This window comes from Ambystoma mexicanum, chromosome 8, assembly GCF_040938575.1.
Source record: "Ambystoma mexicanum isolate Mex_15411 chromosome 8, UKY_AmexF1_1, whole genome shotgun sequence".
NCBI classification, from domain to species: Eukaryota; Metazoa; Chordata; class Amphibia; order Caudata; family Ambystomatidae; genus Ambystoma; species Ambystoma mexicanum.
The window spans coordinates 150,030,247-150,053,624 of NC_090929.1; the positions used below are offsets into that span (position 1 = coordinate 150,030,247).

The following is a 23,378-nucleotide window of genomic DNA, read 5'->3' on the forward strand; positions in this document are numbered from 1 at the left end:
TCCCACTGTCTTCCCTCCCTTGTCTTGTCGCGCCTAGAAACACTTGTGTACAGGCGCGTAATAAATGACTTATCATATCACAAGGATTTCCAGTCCATTCTTGGCATTGTATTTTTAACCAGCCCTGTTGTTCCTTAAACTCCTTGGCAGCATAGGAAGAAGTCATTTCGTGGGGTGCACTTCAGGATTTAGGTCTAAGGACAATGCAGATTGCAGGGCTGCCACAGCAGTCACCTGGAAACACCACTGTGCATGTAAGAAGGCCGGCTTCACCGATAGACAAAAGCTCACTGCCCAGCAGTCCAGGAGCTTTGCAAACTCTGCAGATCCAGTTAAGCCAGAACCCCAAAATGTTACTTAATCGTAGTATCAATTAGACACCGACTCCTCCGACTAACCATCCCATTAATTAATCCAAGATGGCTGGTGGTTGTATTTTTACGTCAGCTAGGGGTGGTGATAACTCGGCAAAACGGCAAAAAGAAAGAGAACAACAATCGGGCCGGGAGGAGAAAAATAAGAAGAAAGCAGTAGGGATTTTGAGGAAAAAGATGCAGGGAAGACCATAAGGGAGTGAAAAGTCCCTCAGTACTCAATTCTGAGTAAAACAGGACAGTGATGAAAAGGGCTCACAATTCTCCTAAGGGTTCTTCCACTAGTGGATCTCTTGAGCCACCACTGCCAAGGCGAGAAGCAGCCTAATTATCAGGTTGTCCAATCCTTATGAAGGAGCCTAACGCCCAACCCCTGTACAGGTGATCCAAGGCACGATGGATGATTGGGCCAGGTATCCAGTAAGACCAGGATGAGCAATCTGACATCCTGACTACTCCAAGACGAACCAAGGAAGACGAACAAAAGCTCAGAATCAGTGTGTGGGCACTATTCTCCCCAGAGACTGCGAGTGGCTGGTTCCCACACAGAAGGCGGACCTGTTTGGTGGAAAGAAGGGAGGACTGAGAACCAAGGTCCTAGGAAATGTTGCTCAAGCTGTACCTAGCTCAAAAAACCAACCGGTGGCATCAGTTAAGTCTAATCCCATGTTTGCCTTGGTACTTAATATTTTGTGACCTTATATCTTAAATTCAAATTTTCTGTCGATCCCTTGCTGTGGCAGGGCACGGTACATCTTTAAGAGCCTGAAATGTCTGCATAATGCTAGCTGTGCGATTGACCAGTATCCTCGCACACCCTCTGGTCAGAGAAAGGAAGGAACAGGGAAGCAGTAGGATTTTAACTGATTTGGTAGCAAGAACCTGCTCTAGAGACCTTTCCGTCTTCACCTATGACAAACCCTGGATGCTTCAAAGTGAGGTTCAGATGGTGTGATCATTGTAGCTATGCAGAGTTGCATGTTGGGGACCCCCCTGCGCTGTGATGCAGACCCAAAGGAAATACACCTGGGTTCTCCTAAATTGCCCATCCCAGCACCAGTCTTAGGCACGCAGTCCCCTGAAAACCCAATAACAACCCCTGGCTGACTGGAACTGGTCAGTCTGGGAACACGATAAACCAGCAGAATGGTTCCCAGAGAGACAGCTTGCCAAAGTGCTGAGGGGCAGGTTCTCAGAGAAGTTTTTATGGGAGGGCAAAAGGGGCACTTGCCCAGGGCCCCCACCTTGGAGGGGGCCCCCACAAGGCTGCCTGATCTAAAGAAGTAAGTGTCCATTGTTCACCAGACCTAAATAGCACACGCCAAGAGATTTTATGGCATTCTGCTGAGGCTCTAAACCTAATGCCTGTATGTTTTGACAAGTACATTCTGCCTCGATCAATTAATCATGTAATACTTTCCGTGTTCAGTGTGGAATACATAGTTTGTGTGTTCCATATGGCACAACTCCTGTAGCATTATTTCCTTCCTGTTGGAATTGTGTTGATCATGTGCAATAGCCAAAGTTGAAATGCATATTAATACATTGAGTGCCACAATGGTTCAGAAGTTAGCTCAGTGTGTTAAGCACTCAATACAGAGATATGTGTTCATATGAAAGATTAGAAGAGCACATTCCAGCAAGGCTGGCTGAACCTTCCCTATGTCTGAAGTTTATAAATGTATCTGCCTATGTACCTGGTGTTTTGCAGCATAACAGGTGCTATTATCAGCAATGTACCTGCACCAGATGGGTGTTGCTATAAAAACTAACACGTCATTCGTATGGTGAAGGTCTAGAAATTGGTTTGTTCAGATGGGGCATTCTAAAACCTATGCAATCCCCACCAAAGATGAGCATAAACTATTAGCCCAAGAAGTGACAAGTATCCAAATTCAAGACTGTGGAACCAAAGTGTTCATACTCGTATCCTGGCTTTGCCAGCAGACGATACAGTGATTCTGGTCAAATCATCTAATATCTCTAGCATTACTGTGCTGTCTTCTGTGAGGTTTGCCTTGTTGCATGCTGCCCATTCTTATGTAGGCCATTTGAGTGGAAGGGGTGGTAGACGGGAGAGAGTGGACCAGATGTTGTAGGCCTTGGGCAAGCATATTTAAAGGTCTCCTCATTTGACACAAAAAACGGTTTGCTTTTTGTATAAAAGTCAAAGGTTTTTCTGCATGTTTATGAATGACAATTTCACAAGCCATTGTTTTGGAAGTATTTAAAGATTAAAAGTACAAAAGTCATACCTAGGTTAAATCTGTTAAATCACATCGATTGGTATGCTGGTACTTAAATACTTCCCTAGATGATGGAGAGAATGAAGCTAGAATCATTCCCATTTTGCGTAACACCCTTCTATGATATTTTGGTTAAAAAAATTGTCAGATTTGAAAATGTGATTTCTGTACTTTGCAAGTCTGTTTTTATAAAATGCGATTGTTTTAGTACATGGTAAGAGCTGGGAAAGAAAGTGTTCAAATGCAGAAATTGCAGAGTTGACACAAATCCCAGCTTCACCCCTAAGCAACGTGTGATCCTGGGTCTCTCGTAATCTTGTATTGCCCAACCCCTCAGAATTGCCAGTCCCTAAACCTTTCAAAATTGTCAGCCCTTCAAAGTGATTTCCTTCTCAGGGTATGATCTTCATAAAAGCCTGACTCATGTTTTCACTGGCTATAGGGTTGCTTCCAGTATCATAGTGAGCATTGATATACAGCACACCACAGGCACGTTTTCCCTTGATCTCTTACGGCAACACTATTTGAAAACCATGTCCGACTTCTAATCTCAGTCTGTCTGGATAGAGACACCTTCCTGGTAGTTTCTAATCTGTATCCACTATCTTTTTTTTTTTTTTTTATTTTATTTTTTTATTGGTTTGTTACAAACCTTTAAAAAAAAAAGAAAAAGTAAGGATAGAGAAGAAGTGAAAGGAAGAAAAGCAAGAGGAGCGTTATCTATATTATGCTACGTGTAGCTTTCTCCTTCTTACAACCTGTCTCCTCTATCTATGCTTGAGCACTTTTGCATTCTCTGAGGCAGCTAATGTGAGTTCTCTGCCTATTCTGGCTACATGTACCTTTTACATACAGTCCTGCATTAATACTACAGGCTGCATACCTCCAATGATGCTATTGATAAAAAGTACCATGTTTCTATATTAGAAGAGAAGTAACCTCTTCCTAGATTGCTAATTTTGTCTTTCAAATGCTACTTGTTTATAATTCTAATTAGAGCAAGAATGAAGAGGGTAAGGGGACTTGAAGGGAGTAAACATGCTTATTTGAAGTTAAGTGATATACCCCTCGCACTTCGCGCTTAGCCAATACAGTTATGCGGTATTATTAGCAAAGGTTTGTCCATAAAGTTGTGTCCCAGACTCTTGAGTCAAATATTAATCCAGTTTATTTCCTGGTAGTAACTTGTGCAGAAAAACAGCCGATGGTCCTTTGTCTACTTCTAGGCTTTCCTCTTCCTCCCCTCATGCCCCTTGTGGGGTAATTGCTGTAGTTATGTTTTTGAATACTGCAAGGCAGCATATCAACCTATAGGTTATGAACATGATGGGGGGTAGGGGTGCCAACAGATATTCTTGATCACTTAATTGCTTTGGGTTGGTGGAGGGGGGGGCCAAAGATGTCAATGCCCAGGGCTCCGAAAATGCTTAAAATGGCCCTGCAGGTTCTAGAGGGTTCTGTCCACAGGGAAGAGAATACATCCTGACCCCAGGTCAACAGGAAGCCTATGGGGCATGTGCCAACCCACTAAGCTCCCCCGGGAAGAGCGAAGGTTCGAATGCAGGCCACCTACAGCAGAAGCCAGCGCAACCGATCCAGGCCCCTTGGCAGCCCCGGTGAGTCCCTTTCCCATTAGCAAGAAAGCCTGTTTATGAGTGCCATGGATGGTGAGAAAAGTCTCTTGTGCCAGTCAGTTCCCAAACACAGGAGATTTTATAAGCTACCCTTCCAGAAGCCGAAGGGTGTGCACAACAGTCACATTGAAGAGTCTTGGGGGTATTCCACAGAAAATGTGCGGTGGTTAAGTGAGTACAGAGATCACCTGGGATTTTGCCAAAAGCGCATAATGGCAGCAGTAAAATACCACTGTCTATAATGGAAGCAACTAAATACTTTTTAACTAGCCAAGTGAAAACTAACTAGTTAAATTCTCAAAATGCCATGGTTCCACAGTATGCAGCTCTAAAGATGAGCGATGCACTTGGCCACTTTCACTCTCTAAAACAGACAAACCCTCCCAATAAAATAGAAAATAAAAATACTCTCCACAGAACACTGGGAACAGACGCCTAAGCACCTGTCCCCTGCTGCCATCCACTCGGCTCCACGTATCTATTTGGAAGTGGTCGCAGCACAGCATTTTGTTTTTGCCAGGCTGTAGTTGGGTGTCCAGACATTTGGTCGACCTAAAACTGGTCGAATGACATTTGGTCGACGCAATTTGGTGGAAAACCCAATGGGCGAATTTTTTTTTTAATTATATATTTATTTTTCAGGTTTTCGTTTTGTAAAAAAGGGGGTTTTTAGAGAAAAAAAGGGGGTGGGGGGGGGGACCCCCCCCAAAAAAAAAAAAAAGGGTTAAAATAAAAAAATTCGACCATTTGGTTTTCGACCAAATTGGTTCGACCATTTGTCTGGTCGACCAATTTTTTTTTGACCAAATGTCTGGTAACCTGTAGTTGTCATTGCTCGTGACCCATGTTTTGTAGATGTTTATGTCAACACTGCGACTTCCTGATGACGAGACGAGTGCGTGTTTAGCATACTAGTGATTACGAATTGGTGCGTTTCTAAGAAGGTGCAAAGCACTCCGAAATATGGTGTACTGCAGTCTATTGTGATTTCCCACTGCCTAGCAAACTTCTTCATTATATAACCTGTCTCTGCAGATCGTGAAGGAGTATGAACGAGCCATCATCTTCAGGCTGGGGCGCATCCTGCGGGGAGGAGCTAAGGGACCGGGTAAGTGTGCCACAGACCTAGGTGGCTTAGGCCATCCTGGAAACTAATGGGTCACTGTCCGCAGTTGGCTCTTCAAATGAGATTCACAGACCTGATTGGCGTAAAATAGGAATGATTGATGGAAATAAACATTAGAGAGGCAAGACCGTATGAGCCTTGTGTGTGTGCTGGCAATCCACCGTGGGCAACCTCCTGCTCATTAGTTGCAAAACACTGTCAATCAATGTCAAAGCTTTTTAGATTTGCAGAAACGTCACTTAGGCGTCTCATAGTGTGGCATGAGCTGCAGCGGCCTACACTCCCCTTCAGCTTCTCTTCCCAGCCTCCTTCTTCTTGTGCCTTCTCATAATCTGCACGTGCCACCAGTAATTGCATGTTTTTTAAAATTAAATTCGTCCTCTACAAAGATTGACCTTGTTCCTGGAGCAAAGTTTTCTTGAGTAAGTTGAATCTGAAAAGTAATGTACTCCTCACACCAACTCATGCCACGGTCTCTGGGGGTGGAGGGGAGGGAGCTGTGGGGGAGGAGGGAGTCCTTTCACCCACCCAGGACGTGGGGCCTGTGTGGAGGCAGGCGGAAATGCTTTGTGATGCCGCCGCCACTAGAGGGCCATGGGTATTTGCCCTATTGCAGGAACATACAGAGCCCCTGCTCTCCTCCACACATGCAAATGATGCCAGTGGAGGCGCGAGTAGGCCAGGATATCGGGCAAACAAGGGATGCCGGAGGGTGTGGCAGGAACACGCTATTTTGCTGGCGGGTGGGGGGCAACCTAAGGGGTATTTATGTGGAAAAGTGAGGGATCCGCCTTGAAGACCGTGATGGCGCTCTTGGTGGAAGATATTTTAACAGATTAACCAATGTGAAAGGTAGAGATGCTGCAACTGAGGGATGCCACAGAGGCTGCCCTGGGCTCGAATAGACTGAAAGGAAAGGAAGCCCTCCTGTCGCGCTTCTCAAGAAAAGTGTTGACACAAATGGTATGTTTCTAAACGATATATTGTTTTTAATTTCAAGTCTTTAGATGTGAACATATGTATAACTAGCAAGCCTTAAGTTGATAACAAACGCACAAGTTGAAGCACTTACGAAAGAAAAGAATCCTGTTCTAAATAAAGTTTTGTTACTTATGCTATCCTTAGTTAAATCGCACTAGGTCAGCGGTGGATTCCTGGGTAACTTGTTTTCACTGGTACTGTGATGAGATCCAGTCAGTTTCAAAATTGTAGTATCCTTAGTTATATGCACTAAGTGTTAAAATTATGATCAAGGTTTCAAGAGAAAAGGTTGTGAATTGATTGCGGCTTGAAATATCCTTGGTTGCTTTTGCTAGGTTTCAGAAAGGGTTGCACGTTGGCTGAGACTTGAAATTTACTTAGTTACTGTCACTAAGTCAGAATCGCGGGGGTTCTTCAGGAGGATTGTTATGTAAATCAATATTATGATGGTATTTTTATAATCTCAACAATATCAATAATTTCAGGAAACCAAACGGGAAGGACCTTTAGCCACATAGCGACAAGATTTGGTGCAAAGATCAAGACACTTTCCTTCATACCAAGCGGAAATCACCATATTTGATATTATTGAGTTTATAAAAATACCATCTTAATATTGATTTACATAACAATCCTCCTGAAGAACCCCCGCGATTCTGCGGCGGGGAAACACGTGTTGAGGAATTATATTGACTTGTTCTACTTTACACTGCCAAGTCAAGTCCACTACAGGACCTCCTTTTTCAAAGCAACATTCCAATTCAAGAGTCAACTGTACTTCATCGAAAATCAGGACCGATCAACTACTCAGGCCATAGCCAAATTCATATTTCCCTCTTCGTAACCTTGACTTAGTGACAGTAACTAAGTACATTTCAAGTCTCAGCCAACGTGCAACCCTTTCTGAAACCTAGCAAAAGCAACCAAGGATATTTCAAGCCTCAATCAATTCACAACCTTTTCTCTTGAAACCTGGATCGTCATTTGAACAGTTAGTGCATATAACTAAGGATACTATTTTGAAACTGACTGGATCTCATCACAGTACAGTGTAAGCAGCACTCGTATGTGCCCTCTACGCTTAACCCTCACCTGTTCACTTTGTGAAACAAAAGCACACAGCCCAGCACCAGCAATGGTGGTGAGGGGGGTACGCCAGGACAGGAAGAGGGGTGGCAGCAGCTCCTCACAAAGCCCCCCCAGTTCTACCACAATTCAAAGGGCTGAAAATTGGATCCCTTTTCTGGCCATGGAGTCTATGTCCATGTCAGCAGCCAGCCTTTGAGTTAAAAAAGATAATGCAGGCATAACTTTAATTCCGACCTCTTCCTTCAAAAACAGACTTCACCGTTTTTAAGCCTTGCGTTTTTCAAATATTGTTGAAAGTGTATATTAAAGAAGCAATCCTTTTCAAACCCATTAATGGCGAGTAATGCTTTCATTGCGTCTCGGTTAAAAAAACGTAGCACACTGTTTGTCTATGTGGGTTTTCCAAGAGATGATCTAGAAAACACTCCTCAAGTTCAGAAGGCGCCCTGCAGTCGCAGGAGATTAACATCCTGGAACTATGTCTCTCTACCTTCCATTGGCTGTAATTTGACAACCGCATTCTCGCCACGACCCTCTCCTTGGTTCTTGTATCATTCATTAGCTTTGGCCCTATATTTCTACATCAAAGAAATGCTCTCTTCAGCGCCCACCAGAGGTCTATGTTCAAACTTCTTGTTTCTTTCATTAGACCCCCAATATCTAGTCCCTCATGCTGGGGCGGCTTCTCCGTCTTGTTCCTTTATCCACCTCTCTGGGCCACCATTGTGGAATGTATTCGACTAACCTCTTTTATTTCACGTGCCATTAAACCTGGGGATATCCTCCACCCTAGGTTCACTGTCTGTCCTGGATTGCACACGTGTGCCTTCTGCACCGGAGGAGAGGGAATTGCCCATCACTGGGTAAACGACCCAAATCTTAACGAAAAACATTCCTATATCCACCACATTGTTGTGGCCATGCCAAACCGATCACCCCTTATAGTTCCCTAGTTGCCAATGACATGCATTTTGTATCACCCTAGCCTTTTACACATGGGATTTTTGGTTACTTTTATATGTGCCTAAAGAGAAGCTGGTGGCAGCAGATATGTTTTTACAATTGTTGTGTTATTTCAATGTGCACATTCGTGTCCGCGGCGTATGGCTACTACCCTGCTTTATTTTTTTAACTGAAAGGCTGACTTGCAGTACATGGGGCCCTTTCACAAATACATTGGTGGGAGGGTACTGTGTTTCTTTAATCAATCTGATATACAGTATTTCAGAAGTCACCTCCGTGATGTAAGTCCCAATGGTATGCAGCGTGGCACAAGTCTGTAATTAGACCTCTTATTGTTGTGTAAATGCCACTAGGCTCTCTGTGCTGTCTCCTAATGGTTTATGAATACACTGAATTGACATTTTCTGCCTGGACAGTGTCTCATTTCAGACTTTCCAATTCCACCCCTAGGTTTGTTCTTTGTTCTGCCTTGCACAGACAACTTCATCAAAGTGGATATAAGAACAATTTCATTTGACATTCCGCCTCAAGAGGTACTGCTCATGCTTTGTAGAAAAGCCCTTTGGCTGAACTTATTCTATTCTTGTTGTCTAATACTCGTGGCGGCAAATTATGAAAATTGTTTGTAAAATTAAAGGTCACCTTAATGTACATTAATCTCACATCCATTAAGATTACCCGAATATGTCTGCGTAACAAGATTTTGGAAGCGAGCCCAAACCATTGTATTTTTTATTTGTTTTGTATCTATGCTTCACTCAATGCTCTGAACCTCGTTCATCCCAATAGCGATGTACATTCACTCAGTGCTCTGAACCTCGTTCATCCCAGTAGCGATGTACATTCACTCAATGCTCTGAACCTCGTTCATCCCAATAGCGATGTACATTCACTCAGTGCTCTGAACCTCGTTCATCCCAATAGCGATGTACATTCACTCAGTGCTCTGAACCTCGTTCATCCCAATAGCGATGTACATTCACTCAGTGCTCTGAACCTCGTTCATCCCAATAGCGATGTACATTCACTCAGTGCTCTGAACCTCGTTCATCCCAATAGCGATGTACATTCACTCAGTGCTCTGAACCTCGTTCATCCCAATAGCGATGTACATTCACTCAACGCTCTGAACCTCATTCATCCCATTAGCGATGTACATTTTTCACATTTGAAGGTATATCCTTTTCCCGATGAAGGAGTACTGTGTCTGATGTTTAATGTGTAAATGTTTTATCCCCCCCCCAGATTCTCACCAAGGACTCTGTGACGGTTAGTGTGGATGGAGTTGTCTATTACCGGGTCCAGAATGCCACCCTGGCTGTGGCCAACATCACCAATGCAGACTCCGCCACCCGGCTGTTGGCACAGACCACACTGAGGAACGTGCTGGGGACCAAGAACCTGTCCCAGATCCTGTCCGACAGGGAGGAGATTGCACACAACATGCAGGTATGGGCTTTCCCAGTGAACTCAGTCAGGATTATCAATGGACGGCCCATTTGTTGACAAAGTCCGAAACATTTAAAATTTTGCTGAATGTTAGTGATGTTGACAGCAGGATGGGAAAACCCCAACACATTCATTGGCTATTTTTTGCAGAGATTCTGAAGCACTGCCACTGCTCAACGTCACATGTTACCTGGCTCCTTCCAGGCAGCCACCTGTTTTGTTTTGGAATATAGATGATCCGTTTCATCATGCTATGTGAGATGGGCAGTGTCGAGATTGGGGAGTGTGCCGCCAAGCAAGGCATGGATCCTTCATGCGAGGGAGCCTATGATTCTTAATTTATGAGATGTTGAAGTTGCTTCATAGTTGATACTAATAGTGTTTCATGCGGATTCCTCCTGCTTCTAATCGCTTTCACCAGTGCCATTTATTACCAAATGTAATGATACTCAATTTGTAGACCTTGGAAGGATTTATGGCAGAGTTGGCACTGCCAGGGGATTTAGACTTGGCAAGAACAGGCTAGTCATGCTTGCAGTGAGCACTTAACTCTTCAGATATTCACTAGCTTGGTGTAAATATACATGAATTATTGACAAATTGCTCTAAAAATTAGATGTGATGTAGATCGGTGGCATAACACACACTGCTATGGCACTGGGCCACGCTTGAAGAACTGGACATCCCACTCGAGTTGTTAAGAGCCAGCAAGATCTTGTATACACGAAATGGGGCGGCAATACGTTGGGGTGGTGAAGGACACACATTTGCTACTGTCAGAATTGAAATGGGCGTCCAACAGGGCTGTGTACTTGCCCCGAAGTTCTTCTGCGTTTTCATCAAGGGGTTATTACAAAACTGCTAGCAGCCCCAGCGGACACCCCAGTTCTGACACGAGATAAGATCCAAAAACTCATTTTTGCGGATGACGCAGTTTTGTTCTCATCTCCTCAACGGGATTTAAATAACAATTAAAGAGCTTCGATGAATTTTGTGACTTAAATGGGCCGTCCATTAATGTACAGAAAATGAAGGCAAGGAAGGGTTTTGAGGGGAACTAAGGTTAAAAATAACCCTAGCCCTCAACTTTACCCGAGTGAAGGCCCCATTGAGCAAATGAAAGCCTATGACTATTTGGGCGAGAGTAAGGGAGGATGGCAGCTGGAAAAGTCAGGTGTATAAGGCAGAAATTAAACTTACCAGGCATAGTGGTGCGAAAGCTAGGTTTACTAGAGAGCACGAGAATGGAGCGGCGGGTGGGCCCTTTGAGGTTTACCTACAGCAGGCTAGGCAGGCACCACTTAATGCAGTGGAAATTTGGGCCTGGACATGCTCCTCAAACCTTGCTGTGGCAGAGCAGAACTTCTTAAAGAACCTTTTGGGTCTGCCCAAACCAGCACCAAATCTTCTAGTTTGCCTGGAAACTAGCTTCTGCAGTATTGGAGCTATTTTCAAGGCAAAGCCAGTCTTTTATTGGGCAAGAGTGTGGTCTAATGAAAATTCGGATAAATATAGACAGGCCGTATTGGATGTAATGTCCCTCGGTGGGTGGTATGCAGCTACCATGGTTCACTCATCTTAAAAAAGAGCATCACATGATTGGGTTGAGTGGCCTTTGGTCTAACCCTATTATTATCACTGGATGCTCCCAAGGTTTGACCAGTGGAGCCTATGCTTGCAGAAAGGAAGCATACACTTTATCCAAACTGGCCCTATCGGATCAATCTATTAGGTATTGGGCGTTAAAGCATTCTTTTTGCTTTGAGGGATATTTAGACAATATGCAACGTGAGCAGATGAGGCCACTGTATAAAACTTTGCATGGGAATTTTACCAGTGGTTGCTCTTAAGAACCAGTGGAACTGTAATATTGTCCCAAACTGCTTCTTTGTCCAATTGAAATCGAAGATATTATTCTCTTTATTTTGATTTGCCCAAGTTATGGCGACCCAAGAAGATGATTTCTGAAACCATTGTTCAATAATCACGCCATTAGAACTATAACGGAGGCCATGGTTTTGTGTCATGCTGCCAAGGACAGCCTGGTAACCTATGCTACGGGCAATTATTTACTTGGGGCGTTGTAAGGAACTCAAGGTGGCAACAGTAAAGAGAGATACAATTGATCACAGTTCAAGGGTTTTTATTAAATGGTATGCAAGTTGGAAAAACGCCTAATCTAAACCTAAATCTAAAATGGGAGCAAGCGTCGACCATCAAATGAAAAATAAGGCAGTACTAGTGGCGTTGTGTCAAATAAAAAGGGCCAATACTAAGGAACCTATTGCCAAACCTTACAACTAATACAGAAAGGTTGTCAGATAGTTCTCGAGAAAAGAAAGAAGTGTTCACAAATAATATGTCAGGATGCGGTGGCTTGGGTCTCCTTTCCCCAGGTTTTAAGCACAGGGTAAGGTGGGAACTTGGAGCACAGTACAGTCTCAAGCTTCCCCAGCACGAGACAACCGTTCCACTTGCAGCCATCAGGACCGTCGATGGCCAAGTGTTGTTTCTCCTGAAAGTCTCTTGCCTTCGAAGGCCAGACGTAGCCAAATAACATTCCTTTTCACGTTTTCTTTAGGTGATGGTTTCACCCCTGGACCTCCCTCGTTTGGGATCGGACCTTTCAGAAACGGTTCGTATCTGTAACAAGGCCTTCAGTGGTTTTACCTCCTGGTGCTGAGGGCCTGATAGCTTCCAAAGTATCAAAAACAAAGATCATTTCAAAAAGGTTCATTCTCTGTACTTGGGTGATATGTCTCCACCCCTGGGTCCCCCTCTTCTGAACCTTCTCAAATCTTCAGCCCCCCCCACCGGGTTCACTATGGCTTTCAACAAATCTTCCTTTATCTTTCTCACAAAATCTTAATGTCTTTTTAAACAGTTCCAATGGACATCCCTCGGCCGGGTCCACGTTTGTCAACACGCTGTTTCTCTGGAGCTTAGACTTCGTCCCTCTATCGGCATCCCTCGGCCGGGTTCACGTTTGTCAACAAACTGTTTCTCTGGAGCTTAGACTTCTCCCCTCTATCGGCATCCCTCGGTCAGGTTGACTCTTTCCAGTTCATTAGCATCACTCTTCCAGGTTCACTCTTGCCAGCTTCACATTCACATTGGGTGCTGCCTTCACCCCTGGGCCCCCCTCTTCCGGGCACTGACCCTTCACATTTACTTTTGTTCTCAATGTTTGCGGGATTCACTTCCCTTTCTCTACATGCGGGATTCACTTCCCTTGCTTTTCTTAACTGCTTGTAGATCAAAGTCTTTCACAGGGACTTTGCTTGACCTCCTGTATGACCACTTTGACCTATTTTGGCAGCTCTCCTATGACTTTCTGGTATTTGTAGTTTCACACAAGATTGGGACGACCAGAGTCTCTCAAGTTAGCACCCACTTGGTGCTGGTTCCCTCTGCAACTGGTCTTCCCTTACACAACTTCAGTTCTTTGAACTTCCTTCAAATTGCCACTTTGCGACTTTCATTCAACACAGCCCGGTTCTCCCTTCGACTCACCGGCTGTGATGAACCGCTTGGCTTTTCTCTTCACTAGAGTGGAGGCGGTACCACTGTCGCGGGAGCTTCCCTCACTCCTGCTTATCGGCGTAGGCTTGTCTCGTGTACCGTTGACATCTGCTGCATGACACTTGCACTATTGTTCAGTCTTATGCTCTCTTCCTCGAAGGATCCGCAAGCCTGGGATGAAAATGGCAGGGTCGCTTCTCTCCTCACTTCCCTCTCGATTCCTGCTGCCTTTCTCTGTCTTTTGAATTGCCGTGCCTGGTTAGCTGTCCCGTCGTGCTGTCTGCCGTCCTCGTACTGTGCTCTCTTATTCCACCTTTTATCCCTGTGGGGAAGGGAAAGAGTCATTGGGTGTGTGTGATTTTGATCAATTGCCTAACTTTGCCTGACCCTTGCATTGTGACTTGTCAGGTAAACGGCTCTGGTGTTAGTCCATTCTCTTGTATGGCGTGCGAAAGTATTCATGTCGGAAAGGCGGGGGGGAGCGGTTTTGAATGTCCTATGTGGTAGAGTGGGGAAAAGGTGTCAAAGGAAGGGGATACAGTGTCTCACCCATCTGTGTCCCACTGCTCGAGGACCCCCCCCCCCCCTCCAGGTGATCCTCCCTCACTGGTCCACCCCCAGGACCTGGATCGAGGACCCCCCCCCCCTCCAGGTGATCCTCCCTCACTGGTCCACCCCCAAGACCTGGATCCAATAGCGATGGCCGTGTCCTGGTCACCTGGATGACATATCCCCAGGGATTAGCCCGGGAGACAACTTCAGATTTCTCACAGCTTGTAGGAGGAAGTCTGCAAATGTCTGCAAATGTGCCCTTGTAATTTCTGGTTGGACTGGTGCAAGTCGAGCACTAGTTTCTGTATTATTAATGTTGTGAGTTACCCTATGCATTACTGCAGTAGGCCATGCATTTTATAAATATTTGTATTGACTGCCATTAAATATCATTTGAGTGGATCTAAAATAGTTTGGTGCTATTGAAATGTATATAGCCAACTGAAAAACTGATAGATACTTAAGGCTGTTATAGCGTTTCTTTATTGTAGCATTTTAATTGTATTGGGAGAATGAGGGTTAATGTATAATGTTTCTGAATTGCCTTTTTGTACAGTCATGTGCGTAATTTGCACTTATCAGAGGAAGCTTGGTATTAGATCCTAAATGTATACGGCTTATTATACATAAATCACTTGTAGCACCGTTTTCTGCACTTTTTTTTTATTTTAATAATTTTTATTAAGGTATATAGAATACATTTGTAACGTCATAATATCCAAAACATAATGCAGTTAACCATTACATGTACTTAAGAATTCACTTATCTTATGACTTTTGCCCATGGTGTAGGGGACGTATTCAGTGAGATATTGGTTCCTACTATGCACTTTGTACATTCATGTTGGGGAGTTGAGCGCATTTAGCCATCATAGTACAGTGCCCTTGGCTATACAACAAATGGCGGTTATGCACATTGTGTCCAGGGTTCAGCTGATGTTGTGGGAGGCATCGAGTTTTATTGCTGAATGTACTATGAGTGCTATTGTTTTTGTGAAGCATGAGTTTATATGTATTGTGTATTTTATGAATGTGTTCTTATTTAAATCTGTTGCATTGATTTTATGGAATATGTCGCCCGAAATACAACACAAACGAAACTATATGGATCCCGGCAAAATGTGCTGCATTCTCCTAGAAATGACGTCATCGAATAACTGTCTGACTTTTCAACAGCAACAAAACTGTCTGGTTTGCAAATGATTTTGAAGATGCACATTGTCGGTCAAATTGGTCAACATTTGTGGGCCAGTCGCTCTGTAGCTCATTGTTTTCGACGGCAAAATTGTCACGCCTCTGAAATTTCATAGTCAGTTTTCAGTACAAGCATCTGTATCTTTAAAAGGTCTTATTTGGTAGAGGTTCTTTAACTTGTTTTATGTTTGAATTTTGTGGGAATTATACCTGCCGTATTTTTTTTGTAACCTGTTCCTCCAACTTTTTTGTGATCATCTGTGGTGGAACTGCAGATGTGGTCATATAGGACTTATGTGATGTCCTCATTAAGCACAGATGAAATTTGATGGCTGGAAGGTTTTGAATGACTACCTCTGGCATTGCTCTGGGCAACCCTCCAGAGCTTTGTTTCTCAGCTTGCCAAGCCATTACAGAAGTGGAAAGACCATATGCAAATAAGGCTTTCCCCAACCCCCAAAAGTATGACTGCTAGGTCACATCCTTTCTGCACGAGTCCACTGGCAACCCTGGTAACTGCAATGGAGAGAAGTTAAACTTGTTTGGCATTTCAGCCTTCTGATGTTGTAACTTAGGGTTTCCCATTTCATTTTTGTAACGTTGTTCTGATCAGTGCCTTACACTTCTCGTGCCATTTTCTCTTATCATTGTAAAAAGGTAATCGAGGCTCTCAAATCCTTGCTGAGGGTTTCAATTGGTGGAACAGCCTAATTTTCATTAGGTCAGAATATAAATGCCACATTCAAAAAATCCACTGAGACAAAACGGGTGTTTTCATGCATCAGTGCCATTTTAATTCAGGCGCCTCATACAAAGCGGGAAGCAGAGCGGGGCAGCTGCTAGGTTTATTTCACCTGTCCCTTCAAGGACTCCCAACGCGTTTCCACCCATATCATGATACAGGCAGGGAGGCAGCGGTGCCTGCAGACTCCCCCCGCCTGCAATGCACATGCAAACGAGTGGGCAAGTCCCCAGAGATCCAGTCTAATGGCTGTCGTGGTGCCCCGTGGCGCTCGCCATTACCGATCTCCGCCATGCATGTATGCATCCCATAGCCAATATCTCATCAAATTCATGTCCTTGATACAGTGTTAGGCATGGGAACATGGGCTATCCCCGGGTTCCTGTGTCTACCTGTAACGCGTTGTTTTAACAAAGTAATTTACTTGGAAGTACTTTGTGAGGAAGTAATTTTGTAGAGGTAATTTAGAGTAAGGCGGTTTGGGTAGGGGTGGCAGTTAAGGGAGAAGAGGGCATACGGGCAACCCCCCGCCCCTCATAACAAAATTGGAAAACAAATTGTTAATATTTACAACGAAGTTATTTATTTCGTTGTAATAAAATATAACCGTGCATAACACCACAGCATGTGGTTTATGACTAAACTCCCTGATGAAGACCCTGCACCGCGGCGGCAGCAGTGGTTGGGCTCCGCCCAGGCCAAAATGAAGGGCCAAGTGTGACGGTGAACTTGGAAAACCTATAAAAACCTTACAGCAGGAACACATTATGCAGGCAATCACATTATGTTGAACAGAAAGTGAGAGAGAGCATATCTGGGATTTGATCACAACCTCTTTATTTGTGTATGGAAAGATAGTTTATTCTGTGATTATTCTGCTTCCCTTAAGTAATAGATTTGCAAACCTTACTTTCACTTTAAAAAGAGCCTGATCACTAGGCTGGGCAAAATATTTGTATTTTTCTTATAAATACTGAGGAGGCAATCGGGTTGAAAATATTATCAATGCACTATTTTGACAAAAAGAGAAGCCACTATTGAGTGGCTCCTCGTTTACCAATTGATTGTTTTTTTTCAAAACTGTTTTTTTTTTTTTAATCCATCTTTTTTTCACTTAATTTCCCTTATTAACATCCGTTTTGTTTTTGTACAAAAAGTTATTGTTTTTTTACCTTTTTGTCCATGCCAAGCTCTTGACAAAAAGGAGGTGATTTTGCATTCGCCAGTGAAGTCTTTGGCGGTTTATAGTGATAATACCGAATACAAAAATCTCAAACAAAAATCTCGAAAAAAAAAAGCCGAAAAAAAAAAATCGAATTTTTTTTTTATGACGTTTTTTTTTCGAAATGGGGGGGTTTCCCCAACCCCCCTTTTTTCTATTTTTTTTTATTTTAACCCTTTTTTTTACTTACCTGACCCCAAAAACACATAAATAAATAAATGAAATAAATAATTAGATTTTTTTTTTCCGAGATTTTGTTTTCGAGATTTTTGTCATTCGGTATTATTTTTTCGGCCTTTTGACTGACCACCGTCTTTGGCCAAAATGCCTTACTTTGCCTGGGGGACGATTAAAATACGCCCACTCCCACCCCAACTAATCTCTTTATAAATGTTAGTTTTTAGGCTACCCCTCATCCCCCGCCCCCTTCATTTCTCGACACCGGGATTGACAGTGGCAGCCCACACAGAATGCATTAAATGCCTCAACACAGTCACTTGCTGCTTGCCTAACCGCATACTTGCTCACGTTCTCACCGAAGCATCTTACTCCGTGAAAGGAAATGCTTCTATGGCCCTGGGTTTAGTTTCAGAGTGTGGGTAGAGGTTGTGGGTAACCTATTCCACTACAGGCCATGTGCTTTTGTGGTTCTGGCACTACCATTCTTGTCAGCAGACACCTTGTCTAAGTCCACTACTCAACCACCTATGACTTTGCTTACAGAAGACAGTCGCCCTAAAACAAGTAATATTTCTAGAGGCTGTATATTTCATTGAAGTAAGTAGGTACCTACCCCTTTGCAGCGTGGAATGAGAAGTATGCATAGCAAGGCACATCCAACGCCACCACCATATCCTTCACTAGTCTGAGCAAGTAGCCCAAATCCTCGAGCAGAAATTACTGCTTCGGCTGTATTTGACCCCCAGAGAAACATAGCCCACCTGGGTCTCCTAGATAGTAAGACTTGCTGGCGCTTTAATGTCCCAGAAGCGAGCGCCTGTTCATTGATTGTCCTAAAATCAAAGGCTTAAGGCAATGGGTGGGCTGGAGGATTCCTGAAATTTTGGATGACAAGCAGTCTCTCCATGATCAAGAACTTGACCGTCCTAAAATGGGAGAGCAAGAATGTCTTGCGAGTGGGTTCTTGGACAGGAGAAATGTCCCAAATTTTCGATGTAGCGAGGGTTGCCCCACGCAAAGTGCTGGTCACATCGTCTATGGGTGATGTGACTTTGCCGCCACTCCCCCGAGAAAATTACTCAATTTAAAGATCACGAACAGAGGAGCTCGCTGTTATTACTCTAGTGTTTTTGAAGTTGGTAAAACCTTACAGGTTGATAATTGGTCATGTGTGCCCTGCATTGAGAGCCTTCTTCGGGCCGCCAAAGGACACATATCTTTCACTGTTTGCCTGTGGATCGGGGTACCCGCATCCTTCCCAAACAGCATGAACCTCTACATCTGCTGTTTGAGAGGACGCTTTGCTCACGGGTGCATCAGTGTGAAAGCGTAGCCACGTTGCCACACCGCCCACAGACCAATGCGATGGTATGCTGAAGCTCCCTTCTTCTAATAGCCAGGACTGCTTGGCCTTCAACTTACCCAAAGATTGACCATGGCCATGCTAGTCTCTATAGCCATTTCCCCCCCCCCCCCCCCCCCCGCTACCTGCCCAAGTGTCACTCCCTGGGCTCTCTTTGATCTAGTTCTCTGCTTTTAAGCAAATGCCAATTTTATTTCTATGCAGTCCTTTGGAAGATGGCTTAATTGCAGCAGTAAACCAGCTCCTGGTGTAATAAAAATGTTGTATCTAAGTGTCCCTTCAGCACTTGACTTTTAAGCAATATGTGTGTCCTCGCTGGTTGTTTGCACTAAATTCCTCTTTAACAAACATGCATTGGCAAATTCAACAATGTAAGCTTTTACATAGGCATTTGATAGGCATGCACTGCCGTAATATGCCCAGGTTCCAACACCATTGTCAGCTGTTGCTATTTTATGTCAGGTAGTACCATTATGGTAGTGCCTGGAATATGCCTATCTGTTGCTTAAATGAAAAGAAAGTGTTGGCTTTGCCAATGCATGTTAATAGAAATGAGAATGAGGTAGGAACCAAGAAGCATTGGCCACTGGAACCAAATGTGTGCATTCCCTGTGTGTGTCGCAATGCTCATACGGAGGAAAAAGGAGACTTTGGCAAAGTTGTGCTACTTTGCTGGGGAGCAACCTTTTACCTTTTACTTTGGATACGCCCCCCAACCCCCACTCCGCCGGCGTCTTAAAAGGAGTGCGATTGCTTTGATGTTCTGAAGTATTTGTGGAGATCAGTAAGTGTGTGCGTTTCTCCCATCCCTGCTGTTTGATCAGTTATATTAACATCAGTGCATCAGAAGCACCGCTGGTGACGTCACTGCTTACCAGCGATATTAGTGTGGTTCAGCCTATTAAAGGAAAGGTTTCAATACCAAGGATTCTGCGGTTCGGCACACTGCCTAGAGATGGGCCCCATCTTGCCAGGAGGTGGGCCCCATCTTGCCAGGAGGTGGGCCCCATCTTGCCAGGAGGTGGGCCCCATCTAAAGAGGCTGTAAAATGCTGATTTAAAATATGCTGTGAAGGGTAGAGGAGATGTTTACCTTTCATGCAACCACAAGCCCAATGTAAGCACGGTATGTTCACAAACCCAATAGGAGGGCCCTGCCACTGCCAGGCAATGGGGCTCGTGAGTTTCAAGCACTCCCAGCTGTTTATCTTGAGTAAACTGAATGGGTCGATAAGGGAACATGGAAAGGGTAACGCATTGCCTGCAGGTGACCTTTCCAGTGAGTGATGGGAGAGGGTGGGGCTTTGCGTGTCAAGCAGTTGCTGTTCTGCAGCATATGGAAGATGACCTTTTAAAGCTGACCATCCCATAGGCTAATGGCGTCTATGGAGTGATTTTAGGGTTTACAGTTACATTTATTTCATTGGAGTGCTCCCAGAAAAGCCTGTACTCGCTCGGTCATGTTGTTGCTGCAGCTGTCAATGTGCGGGTTCAGGGGGACCCCAAGAATTGCACAATGTGTTCCAAGTGTTGTGGACAGGCATTGAATAGACCGCCCACATGCACACGAGCAGGTTATTTATTTATAGAGCGCTTTACACCAAGGCATTAACTGGAATAGGTGCCTAAAGGTCCCTTCTCCATTGATGGCGGGAGGCTGCCCGTGCCAAGCGCTGCCATCTAACCCAAGCCGCTGACGGAAGCAGGTTAGATGATCCAGGAGTACAAGGAAGCTGGATCACGCAGCGCCCGACATTGACCACATGCCAGCCCATGTTACATAGCACAATGGGTATTTGTACAGCACAACCTTCACCCAAGACGGGTATCTTGGCGCTATAGACCTCGGAAGGCGGCCAGGCTGCGGGAACATGGTGGAATTCGATCCTGTGACCAAACACACAGCCATGTAGTGCATATATTATCCACTGCGCCACAGACTTGGCGCTACACGTTGTGTACTTTTACACAGCATATGACAGTCAGTCCGATGGTTCAACTAGACGCCATTAGAGAAATCATTCGTCACTGGTGCACCCACCGTGACTGCGTGAGCCTAAGCAGTAAAAAAAAGGTGCACGACTGTGCTTCTGTTGGAGCAGTGAAAAAATACAAGTAATCCTACAGATGAGCAGAAGACCAGCCACTTTACTCCGTAAAACAAGGCAATTGCACCCAAAAAATAATAGTCAAAATACTCCCAACAAGAAACCGGAAATATCCGGCACACAGGAGCCTGCACTCTTATTCCACCCGTGCACCCCCATAGATATGTTCAGACCAATGGTACCAACAGAACAGCTCAAAGGAAGGAGCTCTCCCACTATTATGGCCTGATACGAAGACAAACTTTGATCCAAAAATCCATCTTTAATTTGCAAGAATTACTAGGTGCAGTGAAGGGTGCATTCAAAAAAGCAATCATAGTTAAAATATATCCTCATGCCCCCTGGAAAATATCTTCATTGGAAAGGGAATTTCTTTTCGACTCTCTAAACTAAGCAAAAGGATTGTACTGCAAACTTCAGCAACTAAGTGTTCAATGTTCCCTCCTCCCAGCCCAAGCAGACCATGCGGCCTAGGAACAAGTACACTGGGCTTGGTTCTATCAATATAATGTCCTAATCATCCTAAGGGACACCTTTGGGCCTGGCGCGCATTATAAATAAATAAACAAACAAACCTTAAAAATGCGCCAAGAAATATAAAACGTGTGTTTCTTGGTGCATGTTTTTACATGCACGACATCCCATCCTGCTCAGTTGCCATACAGGCCCTCATTAGGTTGGCAGCGACTATAAAAGCAAGTGTTATTTGGAAGCAGTGCCTGTTTTTACCACCTACCACCAGAGTGTGGGGCAATCAGTGTTTTACAGATGCTGTAATCCTGCGAATACCACATCTGATAAGGACTGCTTGACTATTACCCGATTCACCTCATGAAAACTCGCAACAGAGGTGAACCCGGCGGTAAACCCTGCATGAAAACAAATCTGTTGGGGCCTGGAGGTCGCCAAAAGAGAAAAAAGAGTCTCTCGGGCGCCTACCTTCTCAGCCACTTTTCACTCATGTGACAGTGTGAGGATTTTTCGCAGCCTGGGAGAACCCAGCCAGTCGGGCTGCTCAGAATGCAGGCTTTCTTCACCAGTAAAAACAAGCATCCTGAATGCTGCATGTCCCTGCCTCTCGCCGCCATTATCCTGCCTGTTGCCACCCAGCAGCCTCCTGCACAGTCTTTAGCCCCCGGGGCCCCCAAGTGGTGCTTATGGCTCTTTCTAATTAAAGCATTGCAAAAGAAACCTTCTCGGCGATCTGCAACATGGCAGGGATCAGGTGAAGTGTGTTTTCTGTGTTGAGGATGTCACCACTCTCAACATGGAAAACGGGAATGTCATCGTAGGTACTGGAGATACGTTTTTTTTTTATTTAGAATTTATTTTTATTTATAGAAGAGACTTTCACACCTGCTTTTAGACTTTATGGATGCAAATAACAATAAAAACAGAGGTTGCAGGCCATCCCTACCAGTAAGAGCGCTGCAGCCCATGTTGAGGAACACTTTCTTCTCTCGGGCCCTTAACATGGGTGCCAGACCATTACAAGCGAGGTTAAGATTGATAATCTAGTTATTAATATCTGAATAACAACCTTTCTCTACATTACAAGCCATGTGGTCTGTTACCGTACAGAATCCATTCCCATTTTCGAAACAAGAATGGAAATTCTAATACAAAGTTAAAAATAAAGTTTCTGCATCGTGTGATGAATCCAGAGAATTTTTCACTCCTCATCTAGGGGGAGCCACTCCCTTTGGAACTAGGGAGGTGAACCTGCTATGCAAGACACTCCCTACGGAACAGGTAAGTCGGATCTCACAAGTGGAGATCCCGCCCCCTTTTAGAGGCCAGGCAGCCCTAAAGATTGTGGGGTGCATTTAAAGTCCCTAAACAGAAATCCCTTTCGCCTGAAATACTGCTTCAAACCTTGCCAGCAAAAAGGGCTGTGCTTTGCTTTCCTTGTCACATGAGTGGCAGGCATTTGAACACTGCAACCCAAAAACGGTCCTGTGTTTGCTTTTATTTCATTTGAATGATAAGAAGTTATGCAGTATATCCCAAAACGACCTTGTTTGACTTTTAATTCACATGAGGGGCAAGAATGTCAACACTCCTACTAGAAACAGCTTCGTTTTCCCTTTCTTGTGAACAGCAGCACTCTAAACACTGCAAATGAAACAGCTTGGCTTTTTCTTCTGTTCAAGTCAAATCAAAGAACCATGTGGAAGGGGGCCTAGCCCTTATTGACAATGGACCAACAGCAAATGCAAACTCACTCAAAAAGGAGAAATTAAAGAATCCCATGACCTACAAAACAGCATTTCAAACATTAGATGCAAAAACGGCTTGCACACGTGTGGAAAAAAAGCCAATATGAAAAGATAGCGCTGCTCGCACTGTAAATGTCAGGGAAATATGTTGTGGGTGGGGGGTTGACTAAAGCAATGTACATTATCATACACCTACCAGTGAACCATTCCACAGTAACATGTGATGTGACTAAGGGCATCATAATTCCCTGCTCTGCCAGACTTTAAGGCATGGGCTCAGGGAGGACAAAGAAAGCGAAGTGTCACAGGAGCATGACTAGAAGGGGGGAGCCCTTCCTGCACCCACTCCAGACAACTTCAAAGGGGGTCATAAAAGTCTTTGGTTGCAAGCTGACACAGGAAGACAGTGGTCTGT

General features: G+C 44.3%; 1 protein-coding gene across 3 annotated transcripts in view; it reads left to right on the forward strand.

Moving 5' to 3' along the window:
- STOM (stomatin) overlaps window positions 1–23,378 on the forward strand; it is a 214,714-nt gene that overhangs the window by 161,432 nt on the left and 29,904 nt on the right. For all 3 annotated transcript variants that reach the window (XM_069609515.1, XM_069609514.1, XM_069609516.1), the window contains exons 3-5: window positions 5,290–5,362; window positions 8,864–8,946; window positions 9,659–9,862. In XM_069609515.1, coding sequence (XP_069465616.1) covers window positions 5,290–5,362; window positions 8,864–8,946; window positions 9,659–9,862 — 360 coding nt within the window. The remainder of the gene's footprint in view (window positions 1–5,289; window positions 5,363–8,863; window positions 8,947–9,658; window positions 9,863–23,378) is intronic.